The sequence below is a fragment of the Mya arenaria genome, chromosome 14, assembly GCF_026914265.1.
Source record: "Mya arenaria isolate MELC-2E11 chromosome 14, ASM2691426v1".
NCBI classification, from domain to species: Eukaryota; Metazoa; Mollusca; class Bivalvia; order Myida; family Myidae; genus Mya; species Mya arenaria.
In genome coordinates, this window is record NC_069135.1 from 38,621,546 (window position 1) to 38,635,376 (window position 13,831).

A 13,831-nucleotide genomic window follows, 5' to 3' on the forward strand; every position below is an offset into this window, starting at 1 on the left:
CGTATCTTGATTTATCGTTCTTATAAGAAGGACAGGTCCCAAGAATTTGTTAAGTGTTTATGCATTATTTAAGGTTTGATCCTTAATTTGTGAATCGTTTTGTGTCAATGTTTTGAAGTAAATATTAGCATGTACTTCAAACCTCCAAGAAAAACAGGATAATAACCATCTTGATATTTTAGGAATACACAGGTTGTACGCTACCCTATTAAGCCGATGATACACGAATTGTGTTTATATAGATCTTTAAACCCGGTTTTTTAACATTAAATGATTATTAGTTAGAAACACAAGCATTTAAGAATATTGACTAAATTTTGTGTCATGATCTCCTTATCTAGGTGACGTGCAGAAAAGCAAGACATCGTAAATATCATTGTCGCTATACAAGGTCAAGTGTCTAAGCCTCTCCATTATATCTCCTTCTGCTTTAAATGTTTTCAATGATATTCACCACCAGTCAATGATATACCTGGTTATCTTGCCAAGGAGCGTTGTATTTTATGAACATATCAATTTGATACAAAACTGTCATTGTCTGTACATGCTCTTGTACTTCGTGAATCCTTTGTTTTAAAATTTGTTATACCAAATGTATAAATTAAATGTAGCTTCTTGTGACGAATTGTTTTAAATCGCGACCAAGAGGCTGTTTAACTCTTCATGCAATTGTTGTGCATATTTTCATTTCGTTCTTGATGGATATTTGCTATCAGGTCTCCAATTCTTGTAAAGTAATTATCTCCATCTTGTCAAACACATATGGTCTTTTTACGGATTGCCTTGATTTCATGAACAGCGGCAACCCTGATTTACATCGGCGTAGTTCCTTCATCTTTCATTTCGTTAATGTGCTTTTATAGATTACCTTCTTTTAAAGGTATTGTAATAATTATGGATCTTCACGAATGTCCTTTGCACCGTCCGGTAATTGGTGTACCAAACGGCATGTGTACAAGGAAAAAACAAGGGAATGTTTCGATTTCTTTACCGATCGCCCATAGGCGTTTTGTTTTGGTATTAACGTAATGTTTGTTGACATGCCGTGTTATGTGTCTCTTGTTTTGTGTTTGTTTGATCTGTATCCACATGTATTTAAACGTGTTTAAAACTTGGTTAAATTTTGAGTTGTTTTGATAAAAGGAGTAAAATCTGCAATACCTTAAACATGTGTATGGCCTTCTTTTGATTAGTTCGTTGGATCCTTCATTGCGCAAATACATGCTTTTGACTAGCTTGTTTTATCTTGTCTTGAAAAAAGTTCATTGAGTTTTGCAGTTCGTTATAATTCATTTGAGCGCAAATAATCTCACTTCCTGTGAATTTTTCTTTCAAATCTTGTTAAGGACTTTGTTGATCTGTTAACGGATGGTTCTGTCTTAACCATGATCTCTTTCCTCGTCGTCATGCCTTAGTTTTCATTCGAGTCTACATTACCATCTTCCACTGCCATTTCAATAAACATGTATACAACCTAGTACAGAGTATGCGAACAACTACTTATACGTATCCGCGCGGTTAAGATCTGATAAAATCTTCTTTTGTAAAATTTGCTCGACTCCTTATAACACCAACACGTGTTGCGAAGGATGTATGTTTTACTTCTAAGAAATGAATTTCCGCAAAGCTAAATAAACTTTCCAAACATTTTATTTTTTGCCTTCCCCACCGACTCTTGCAATGTGGTATGCACTTAAAAGATGTTGACGTATCGAAAGAGACGTTCTATCCATTTTTCTGCTCTTTCTTTGTAGAATGTCTTCAATATTCTGGTCAAGACTTTAAAGGTTGTTCTTTATATGCCCAAGGACGTCCGTCCGTGATTCGGCCTGTCCTTCAAGGTTTCCGTCTCAAGGCTGTTATTACATAACATATGTCATACACGGGCGAGTTTTAACAAAGACTTGTTCGGTCCATATGCATTGTTTCCCTTGCAAAACCCATGACGATAAATGATAGTTCAAGGTCACAGGTTTAATTATTATGATGCATATGCACATACGTTAGGAGGAGTATAGTTGGTCATGTACAGACTGTTACTTTGTCATACCCAAAATAATTTTCGAATTACCTTGCATATGTGTTCGGCATATACAGAGGACGTGTCGCATACAAGACTCACGTCCCTACATCGATGTCACGCTTAGAGGTTTATCGTTATGGATTGCTGCATACATATCGGAAGAGTATAGTTGGTCGTGTCCGGGCTGTAACTTTGTCATGCTAATGTTAGCATTACTTGAAGCATGTGTTCGGTACATAAGAGCAAAGCATCACGTCCACCCACACCCCTTCTTCAAAGGTTAAAGTCATACTTATGCTAATCTTTATGAGTTGATGCGCATGTGGTTTAAAGAAAAGCGTTTGTTTCTGGTCAGTAAGTCCTTGAATGTATGAATGTTAAAACCATGCCGTCCGATTTGATTGTTGTTAACTTTTATATCTAGAATACTCAATAGACTTCAATACTTAAATAGTTTATGAAAACACATGTGATCTGCGGTACATTCATTAAACAATGGAATGTCGAAATTTTGACAATTGATTTACTTCACAATATACAATACTTTGCATATACCAGGGGATGGCTGCTCAATACATTTGGTAAGTTTTAAACTGAAAAAAAAGAGAAAGATGTGTTATAATCTAATACAAAGAAGCTTAATTATAAATATATCTCGTTGGAATAATTCTGTCGTTTTAATAATTAGTAATGTTTTGCATTTAATACAAAACTGATCATGATTTAACTTTTGTTACATATAAGCAACATAATTCAAATTATATGTAAATAACCAGAACTCTTTTGAAACCGCTTTAAAACGTGATATTCAATTTCGCATTATCTCTACATTAAAATACATATTTTTAGACATTTTTGTAACTGATTTCATTTGCAATACTAGCCAAACAGCTCGACCTACAACGGCAGACACTGAACGATATACTTGCAATACCAGCCAAACAGCTCGACCTACAACGGCAGACACTGAACGATATACTTTCAATACTAGCCTAACACCTCGACCTACAACGGCAGACACTGAACGATATACTTGCAATACTAGCCAAACACCTCGACCTACAACGGCAGACACTGAACGATAGACTTGCAATACTAACCAAACACCTCGACCTACAACGGCAGACACTGAACGATAGACTTGCAATACCAGCCATACAGCTCGACCTACAACGGCAGACACTGAACGATAGACTTGCAATACTAGCCAAACAGCTCGACCTACAACGGCAGACACTGAACGATAGACTTGCAATACTGACCAGCGCGACCTATTACTTCAAGCACTAAACGACACAATTGCAATTCTTACCAAACAGCTTGACCTACAACTACCTGCACTGAACGATACACTCGCAGTACTTATCAGCTCGACTTACAACTTCAGGCACTGAACGAAACACTTGCTATACTTACCAGCCCGACACTTAGCCGTAGGTAATTAACGATAAACTTGCTAAAATATCCAGCTCGACCTACAACAGCAGGCACTGAACGACATACTTGCTATACTTACCAGCCCGACACTAAGCCGTAGGTAATTAACGATAAACTTGCTAAAATATCCAGCTCGACCTACATCTGCAGGCACTGAGCGACATACTTGCAATACCAACCAGCTCGCCGTACAACTGCAGATACTGAGCGATAGACTTGCAATACGAGCCAGCTTGACATACAATGGCATGCACTGAACGATATACTTGCTTACTAACCTGTTCGCCCTACAACTGCAGACACTGATAGATATATTTGCAATACTAACCGGGGCGACCTACAACTGTAGGCACTGACCGATCTAGTTGCAATATAAACAGCCCGACCTACAACTGTAGACACTGAACGATATAGTTGCAATACAAACAGCCCGACCTACAACTGTAGGCACTGAACGATATAGTTGCAATATAAACAGCCCGACCTGCAACTGTAGGCACTGAACGATATAGTTGCAATATAAACAGCCCGACCTACAACTGTAGGCACTGACCGATGTAGTTGCAATATAAACAGCCCGACCTACAACTGTAGGCACTGAACGATATAGTTGCAATATAAACAGCCCGACCTACAACTGTAGGCACTGACCGATGTACTTGCAATATAAACAGCCCGACCTACAACTGTAGGCACTGAACGATATATTTGCAATATAAACAGCCCGACCTACAACTGTAGGCACTGAACGATATAGTTGCAATACAAACAGCCCGACCTACACTTGTAGGCACTGAACGATATAGTTGCAATATAAACAGCCCGACCTACAACTGTAGGCACTGACCGATGTAGTTGCAACATAAACAGCCCGACATACAACTGTAGGCGCTGAACGATATAGTTGCAATACAAACAGCCCGACCTACAACTGTAGGCACTGAACGATATAGTTGCAATACAAACAGCCAGACCTACAACTGTAGGCACTGAACGATATAGTTGCAAAACAATCAGCCCGACAAACAACTGTAGGCACTGAACGATATAGTTGCAATATAAACAGCCCGACCTACAACTGTAGGCACTGACCGATGTACTTGCAATATAAACAGCCCGACCTACAACTGTAGGCACTGAACGATATAGTTGCAAAACAATCAGCCCGACAAACAACTGTAGGCGCTGAACGATATAGTTGCAATATAAACAGCCCGACCTACAACTGTAGGCACTGACCGATATAGTTGCAATATAAACAGCCCGACCTACAACTGTAGGCACTGAACGATATAGTTGCAATACAATCAGCCCGACAAACAACTGTAGGCCCTAAACGATAAAGTTGCAATACTAACTGTTCGATCTAAAACTGCAGACATTGAACGATATACTTGCAATACTAAGCAGCTAGACTTATAACTAGCTTGCAATACTTGCAATACGGGCTTGCAAAATTTACCAACAAGGCCTACCTACAACTTCAGGGACTGAACGATAGACTTGAAATACTAACCAGCTCGACCTACAACTGAAAACAATGAACGATATTCTTGCAATACTAACCAGACCGACCTACTACCGTAGGACTTGTAGCTGTGACAACGAAAGGCTTTGTTGTTGGAACATGCAGTGCTGCAGAAGCAATCACTGGAGTTGTTTGTGAGCCTGAAAGGATCAGAACAGGTTTTAGTAATATAAAAAGAAATTGAGTAAAAGATGTTCCTGGGGTATGCGAATCGAATTCCAAATAATTATTGTTGGTTTGTCAGTATGAAAGAGTACCTTAAAGATAACATTTATTCTCATCAGTTGAATCGTCCTTTAACTTAAAGTTTTAATTGGTCCATATAAAATACATATCATAACATAAGGTTAGTAAATTGTTAATGTAAGTATTCAACAAGAAATATACTGAGGTCATTTCAAAGCAAATGCAAACTTGGTTACCCGTTTGAGTATCCCTGTCTAGAAAGTAGATAAGCAGGTGGCTGCACATGTGTTGAAGCCGAATGGACAGCATTGGGTCGTCAGCGTAAATGTGGATTTCAGGAACATTACCAATCCAGTCTCTGATCATTTTCAGCTAAATATAATGCAAATATCGGGCCCAATATCACAAAAATACTTAAGTCAAGTCCTAATCTCAATCTCAACTCTTATTAACACATAACATCAAAAGTTATTAAATATCGTATATGTCTTTACGCTTTTTTAAAAGCGCATTCTGTCATAAAACATGTGGAATAAACCTTTGGATAAGATTCCAAAGAAAATTAGTTCACAACAAGCAATGATATTCAGTACAATTCAGCACTGTTTTAAATAACCACTCTAGTTTAGTTTTTGCATTAGAATTACTTTTCTTTTAAGGGCCTTCCACAATGCAAAAGTAGGTAGGGAATGCAAACAATTAATATATTTAAAAAGGTTATGTTTAACTAAGTTTTAGAAACAATCTCTTTCAAGAGTAAAACAAACTTTTTTTTCAAAACATTTTTGAACAAGGGAGTTAAACAAATTTTACGAAAAAAAGAAAATTTTATCAGATTTTGATTCAAAAAGCATTTTCATTTAATTTATACCTACAAATGTTGCAACGAATGTATATTTTATGTTTGCTTAATATTGAACCTCAAAACTAAATGAAAAATGATTGTTTATTGTTTAAATATTGATGTTTTTGTCCTTCAAATAGGTTTTTGCACTGTGGATGGCCGTTAAATTTGATAACTGCTTTTTTTCAACACATTCCATAATAAAATACGTTTTGTAAAAGCAGCAAAGCATAACGAAATATTGCGTTTTGATCCGGGAGGTTGTATTCGTCTCTAGTGTTTTTTTTCAGATTCGGAATTTACAAGGCGCTAGACGAGTGAAATCAGCATCTTAAAAAATATTTCTTAGTGATTTGACGATGTCAAATTTTGGATATTGGTTCACGCTTGCTGCTGTATTCAGCTTTGAAAACGGGAACCAATGTGAGCCAATTGATGCATGCCTGTCGAAAAGAAGCATGGTATATATGAACGGTACTTGTAGTATCGCCCAAAACCCACAGACATGCTTGAACAAACGGAGTATTTATAACCCTATAACCCGACTGTGTATTTATCCGGAATCTCGTATTTGACTCTCGTGGATTTTTGTAGAAGCTAAAAAATGCGCCCGTTGATATCAGAATCTGCAAATCCCCTCGGGTCGAATACAACCCCTTGGAACCAACCGTAGTACTATTAAACCTAATATATCATATTTTAGCTCGCATGAAGGATCTAAAAAAGTATGAAACAGAGTTAAAATCCAGAAATTTTAGCATTTTGAGATATACATAACCGTTGATAGAACCAGGTTATATTTACGAACCTCTAAAGCTATGATTCCAGAGGTCGTGTGCACATCCTGCTTCTCTAGATCTGTCAAGTTAGCAACAAAGCAGGCTAAATGGTTGTAACCTACAAAAAATCCCTATTGGGCAAATTTTGAAATTAATCTAAAACTTACACATATATCAAATTACAAATGGCACAAAATATTGTAGCATTTTCGAACGTGTGACATTTTTTTGTGAATGTGCAAACTATAAGCGCAATTAATTAAATCAGTAAAGGGGCCAGACACCAGAAAATGGTCGAAAACCTACCAAAAATTGACATCGTTTTGAGCAACGCATTAAATCTTACTAACTACGACACATGCAACTTTCGCAGTTTTTGTGCATTTTTACAGTTCGAAATTTACCAGATGAGACAGCAAAATTATTGCTGCGTTAACTAATGTTATCATGTAAAACGATGTATTATCGACCTCCCACTAGCTCGCAATGACGATTTTAGGCTTGACGAAATACTGTATTTGCCGATATTTGGACCATCTGGTGTCTACTCCCTTTAAAAGTTCCGTTCACATTATCTTATTTTTTTAAAGGGAGTTTATTATTCAAAAGCGTTATACATGTACCTACATAGGAATTAGAAGTAGCCTCAATTTGGATATTATAAATCAGTAGCAAATTTGGGGGAGGGGAGAGGTGACAACACAATACACCATTTCAGGCTAAAAATAGCCCCTCACCCTCCCCCGGAAGCTGGCACGTGTCCAAACTTGCATCCACGTTCAAAAAAGAAAACGATTTTCAGTAACTAGAAAAAAATTCATTTTAACTTAATTCTTTATGAGCTCGTCAACAATTATTATATTGTATTATCTTTTCTGATAACTAATATAAAGCATTCTAAAAATTGCAGTCAATGAAACATGTTTTGCTTTTCAGTCATTTGTTATTTTAAAACATTGAGAGAATATACATGTATTTTTAAGCAAATACATACCGTTTCAGGGTCATAGAGGAACATAAAACTCTTGGTCTCGATACGATCACTTTCAGCAGTGCCCATATAATAGGCTGCTAAATGTATCCACAGTAAGAACCCCTATAAAATAACGTCAAATAAGAAATGGTTAATTAATCAGACAAAATTATTTTTGCACATAAAGAGTACAATTCAGTAAGAAAGAAATGTATTCCATTGTTCAATCAACATTAAGTTGTTTCTTTTGTTTATCAGTTATAAAATATTACGGCAACAGTATATGCGCAGTCGTATTATAATTATGTGTCATTGTAATGGATGATATTAATCTGCTACGACAATACTAATAACTCACAATGTTGCTTTATAAATAGCGGTTATTCCAAATAAAATTGGATTATATTTAATAACAAAATGTTTGTATCTTTAACTACATGGCATTGCCAAATAATTCACCTAAATCCTGTCGAGTCGTTCATGAATTTCAGGGATAAAACGTGTTGATTTACAGAAATAGCCAAACTCATGATTATAGACATTGAGCGTCTGTATTACTATCTAATAAAAACATTATATGCATTTCTTAGTCTCATCTTAAATGTGGTAAAATGGCATATTATCATAAATTGAAAGCACTCACCGCCGACGACATTGCTGTGGGTCATGAGCCGTCCGTATTATCTTTCACATGCAGTTTCTTATCTTAATCGTGCCGTCATAAAGGCTATATTTCCGATTTTAACTGCACTACCAATATCAAAGCAGAACAGTTAACAGGGCCAATATAAACTATTGGCTTGAGTCTTAAACTCAAATCCGAAATGTAAAACCCATTATTCCCAACATCAATTCACCGATTTGCACTAGCACTAAGGTAGGGTTACGGGGCAGGACGTCGAATGTTCTAGTCCAGCTAGGGGCTTGATCTGATATTTCCGGTTGCTTACTTAAATAGTCCAGCTAGGGACTTGTTCTGATATTTCCACTTGCTTACCCATCAGTTAGTTTAATAATAGGTACCGATTGCCATTTTGCCAGGCGCATGGTATATAGAATAGAATTCGGGAGTAAAGATGTTCATCTATTAATGTGTCTGATAAGCCCATAATATTGGTTTGGCTAATGTTATTCAAGCTAATATTTTTCCACATATACTTTAGTTTTGTTTGATAATTAAAGTCAAATGAGTTTAGCATAACAATGGTTTAAATATATAAGAATGTATCGTACTAAAATGTACCCGTTCAACAAGACAAGTCAATAAATAATAACCTTATATTATATGTTATACAAAACTTTGTATTCAACACCGTTTTACAAACTACCAGAGAACATAAACGGGCCCGGTGCAAAATGTTTGGACCTCTGTTGACATGTGGCCGATTTGACCAGTGACGTTCCAACCACTGTGTGGATCTAGCTTTGAATACAGGAGAGCATTCTGAAAATATATTATATTAATATTCAGACCAATCAGAATCATCACCATCACCATCACCACCATCATCATCACCATCACCACCATCATCATCATCATCATCATCATCATCATCATCATCATCATCATCATCACCACCACCACCACCTCCATCATCATCATCATCATCATCATCATCATCATCATCATCATCATCATCATCATCATCATCATCATCGTTATCGTTATCGTCATCGTCATTGTCATTGTCATCATCATCATCATCATCATCATCATCATCATCGTCATCATCATCATCATCATCATCATCATCATCATCATCATCATCATCAGCAGCAGCAGCAGCATCATCATCATCATCATCATCATCATCATCGTCATCATCATCGACGTCATATACAAACTGAAAGTTTAAACATAGTTGCTTGTATTGACAATAATTCAAATATGGTAACACTTTTATTTTGTAGTTGTCATCCGGTATCAAAATTGGCTTGATTATTACTAACTACTATTTAGACAAGTTTCACAACCTCAAAGCTCTGTTTCGATCCCGATGTTATCATTTGTCTTTCTTCCTCTGTCAAATTGTGAACAAAACAGGATTTTCCGGGTTCCACAACTATAGCTTCAGTCTGTAAATAATACATTTGAAATAGCAATGTACAGTGTTTTTGGAAGTTTGGTACATGGATGTCCATTGTCGTTGTCAAATGATGAGAATAGAATATGTTATCAATCTTTGTAAAATGCAGTTAACTTTAAGCAAGCACATTCAGCAAACGTTATTTAAAAGTAAAACATGGTGTATAGTGTAAAGAAAAAGAAAGGATGTTATGACTGTACGTATTATAATTTGTCAACATGTAAATAAAGTTGAATTTAACATACCAAAATAAATTAAAAGAGATGCCTATCGTTTTTGTAAGATATTTATTCCATGTAGAAAATCAACACCAACAAACCCTTAACCCAATAATTGCAACAAAAGCAGAAATATACATGATATTTATATTAACAAGAGAACTAAAGAAAATACTGACTAGTTTATATGGACCATCGTAAATCACAAACGGTTGTGAACTTTGGGTAGCTGATTGTGTCGTCAAAGGTTTTCGTACTTTGGTAGTGAAGATGATATTTTCAATGATGTTTCCTGCAATTAACAATACAATTTCTTTGACCAAAGAATTACGCAAGTTTGTCTAAATGCAATCAAAATAAAGAATAAACAATGATGACCATGTTACACTGCTGTCTTGTCTAGTTATGACCTCCTGCAGAGAAGAATTAGTGTCTGATAATATTTCCAGAACTACCATCCATTCTAAAGCAGAAATATTCAGAACTGGATATATAAATAATTATGCAGTTTATGTGGTAATTTAATTTACCTGAGTATGTCGTATGAGGACTTGTAGCTGTTATTTCTTGCACTGTTGATTTTGAGTCTACTACTGAAGTATTTCTTCCCGATTGTGTAAATAGGATGGATAGCGTCGTTTGTGTTGGTGAACTGGTGGTCGATGCTATTCCTGATGCGTTTGTAGACATATCATCTGTTACAGAAGTAGATGTCGGAGAACTTAAAATTTGATGCTATGGGTACTCGTGTAGGCAGCAACACGTTTGTAAAAATTGTAAGACTTCGTGAACTTGATGTGGAAGGCACAGTAGTTGATCTCGCAATATTAAACGACATCGGTTGTGGTAGTTTGGTCGTTTGGACAAACGGAGGCAATGTTGCAGAAGAGGAAACGTGAGGCGTTGGATGTGTCGTCGGAGCCAAAATTATGGTTGTTTCTATTATCCCTAAATAAAGCTGATGTTGTACTCAACATGCTATTACCGATTGACTTATAATATGCTAAGAACTAAGTAAATAATGGCGAAAAATTGGTGAGAATCTCCGAGTGTATTAAACTGGTAAATTAATTTCAAACATACATCTAATTACTACATCGGTACACCATTTTCTTTATTTCATTCCAAATATCAACCGAAGGCACCTTACCTGGTGGGGTTTTTCTTTCAATTAAAGTTATTATTTTATTGTAACAAATGTGTTGTCTTATGTAGGAACTCAGCATATGGTCATCATGGTAGATGGACATTTCGGGAAATTTTCCAATCCAGTTCTTTATCATTTGAAGCTAAAACAGAAGGTATTAGAAAATTATCTTGCTAAATATAACTTTACATTTGGATGTAAAGAACAACACATGAATAACAGATTGGAAGTGCTGGACTGTTTTATGACATAATTATGTTATATATAGCAAAAAAATGTATAATTGATAAAGTCTTAAAACTCCAATATGACGGATAAGAGCGGACAGGTTCGGTTAACATTAAATACTACTGCAAATAAACCTAGCAAAATGTGCTCGTTAAGCAATTAGAATTCAAAGAATGAAAATATAATATATAACACCTCTAAGGCATAAAGTCCAGCGTCCGTGTGTACATCTCTTCGTTCGTTGTCCGTTAACATAGCTATAAAACACTCGACCGTGTTATGACCAACAAAGAAACCCTGGAAATAAGATTAAGCCTCTTCGAATTAGAAAAACTAATGTTTAGCTTTGGAAATTGGAGATGTATATCTGATAAGTTAAAGTATTTCTTTGTAATAATTTGGAAATTTCGCAGCGTACTAAATATGAAATTAATCAAAAGAAATATAAATTGCATTTATCATAAACAAGGCTTCTAAAGCACAACAACATACTCAAAGTGTTGAGATATTTCAAGTAAAAGAAATTGCTTTCTGCATGATCACTATAATGTCGCGTTGTTATCTTCGTCATAACCATACGGCTATGATCAATGTTATTTGCCATTTTAGCCTCTTTACAAATTATTGTACGTTTTATCGATAGAATAGTGTAAAAGAAGTGCTTTATTTTCGTTACAATTATCTGAAGCTTGCAAACTACATGTAATGTAATGTTATATAGTATGATACAGAAAGACAAGAGCATGTGGTTGTAATAAAAAATAACATTACCGTTTCCGGGTCATAATTGAAGTGGAAAACAGAATGTTCGGTGCGTTCGCAAAATATCAACGGTAACGCTAGAAGCATTACTAATGGGCGCTGAAAATATAGAATAGAGCATGCAAAAAAGCGAATGGAGCTTAATCATACACGCTAGTATTTTATGCTCGTTGTTTCGATATACAGAAAGCAACAGATAGTACAGTTACAAATACACAAGCCATTTATCATAGTTTAACACTATGCCATGGGCACCCACATATCATAAAAAAGTACCCCAACGTACATGATCTTAAAAAGAAAGCATCAGCTAAATTAAGAACAAATCAAACGCGATATATTTAACTAACGTTAATAGATTGTACAGTTAATGCTGAGGCAACTCATTGACCCAATAAGGAATTTTAATGTTGCTGAGGAAGTTTAACCGATCCCATTCTGGGGTGGTATTCAATATGTAACTTAAGTCAATCTTATGGTCATACATGATTGACTTCATTCACTCTATTGGTCAGTTATAAATAACAAGCAATCTGATTAGCTACATCGTTCTTAGATCCAGTTAAGACCAGTATAGAATACCAGTCCTGGGAATTCAAACGGCAATGTAAACAACAGTAGCGATCGCTAATATGTACAGTCAAAGGTATGCCCTTACCGTGACGGACGGCAGGCACACACACGGTCGTAAGATAAACGTCTTAATTCCTACTCCGGAGCAATGTTAGATATGTCAAATTCAATGAGGTTGGAAGTGATTCAATCATCAAAATATATATGTACACATGTATATGACATCCGTCATGTCCCTCGTGATAATGACATGTAATAATTGTTGACGTCAATACAGACAATTGTAAGTTACAACCAAGATCATGTAATGAGTCTGGGGTCAGTTGTAGTTTAAGTATAATATTCAACTGTGAAAACACTTTGTCACTTATATAGCAAGGGAGAGAATAAACAAGAAAGTTTTACCAAGTCAAATCTTTTTGAAAATGTATTACAAGCATGTGCACACGTTTTTAAGACATTAAATCTTAAGCTGCAAAAAGAAGGAGAATTTAAAAATTACTATAAATTTGGTTTCAAATATATGTATAAATGAACGAGGACAAACCACGTACAGTTTGTTGCATATGGTCGCCTTATCGAAATATCTTTAAAATCCGATTTATAAAACAAGTATATTTAGATCAAACTTAATAAATCTTACCAAAGTAGACATCTTTATCAATATCTCCTTTCCTTTAACTTTTTAAAAATATAACCTCATCTTAATTTCAAACATTGTATTGACATGTAGCATGCGCTTTGAAATGGGTCACCTTATCGTTGCAATGAGTTCGGCTTAAATAGAACACTATCGCTAAAACTAATGTAAAGGACAAATGCCCTAATGTGGCCAACCACAATGTCGTCAACTGTTTCTGTGTTCTCCCATCGTCTGATAAATTACATAATGACATCATTTCAGACGAATGAAGTAATATCGCTTACCCCAATGTATTGATCCCGTATGTGAACTCACATCGACTCATATTCTATGATGATATCAACTGAGTACCACCAAAACAAGAATACACTAAAATCAAACTTAAACTGTTGTTTTGTTAAAT

The 13,831-nt window shown here is 35.7% G+C and overlaps 3 protein-coding genes across 3 annotated transcripts; all 3 read right to left on the reverse strand.

Annotated features, from left to right (window-relative positions):
* Positions 1 to 2,551: 2,551 nt before the first annotated feature.
* Positions 2,552 to 7,888, reverse strand: LOC128216974 (uncharacterized). Its single transcript, XM_052923739.1, has 5 exons — positions 7,792 to 7,888; positions 6,827 to 6,928; positions 5,411 to 5,546; positions 5,027 to 5,128; positions 2,552 to 2,616 (listed from the first exon to the last, which is right to left on the reverse strand). Exons 1-5 carry the CDS (start codon positions 7,855 to 7,857, stop codon positions 2,612 to 2,614), a joined length of 411 nt encoding a protein of 136 aa, XP_052779699.1. The 5' UTR covers positions 7,858 to 7,888; the 3' UTR covers positions 2,552 to 2,611.
* Positions 7,889 to 9,074: 1,186 nt separating this feature from the next.
* On the reverse strand, positions 9,075 to 10,832 carry LOC128216505 (uncharacterized). Its single transcript, XM_052923085.1, has 4 exons — positions 10,606 to 10,832; positions 10,255 to 10,367; positions 9,745 to 9,846; positions 9,075 to 9,214 (listed from the first exon to the last, which is right to left on the reverse strand). The coding sequence occupies exons 1-4, from the start codon at positions 10,763 to 10,765 to the stop codon at positions 9,095 to 9,097; spliced, it is 495 nt and encodes a 164-aa protein (XP_052779045.1). The 5' UTR covers positions 10,766 to 10,832; the 3' UTR covers positions 9,075 to 9,094.
* Positions 10,767 to 13,533, reverse strand: LOC128216097 (uncharacterized). Its single transcript, XM_052922686.1, has 5 exons — positions 13,429 to 13,533; positions 12,222 to 12,311; positions 11,646 to 11,747; positions 11,226 to 11,364; positions 10,767 to 11,023 (listed from the first exon to the last, which is right to left on the reverse strand). The coding sequence occupies exons 1-5, from the start codon at positions 13,438 to 13,440 to the stop codon at positions 10,767 to 10,769; spliced, it is 600 nt and encodes a 199-aa protein (XP_052778646.1). The 5' UTR covers positions 13,441 to 13,533.
* Between the last annotated feature and the right edge of the window lie 298 nt (positions 13,534 to 13,831).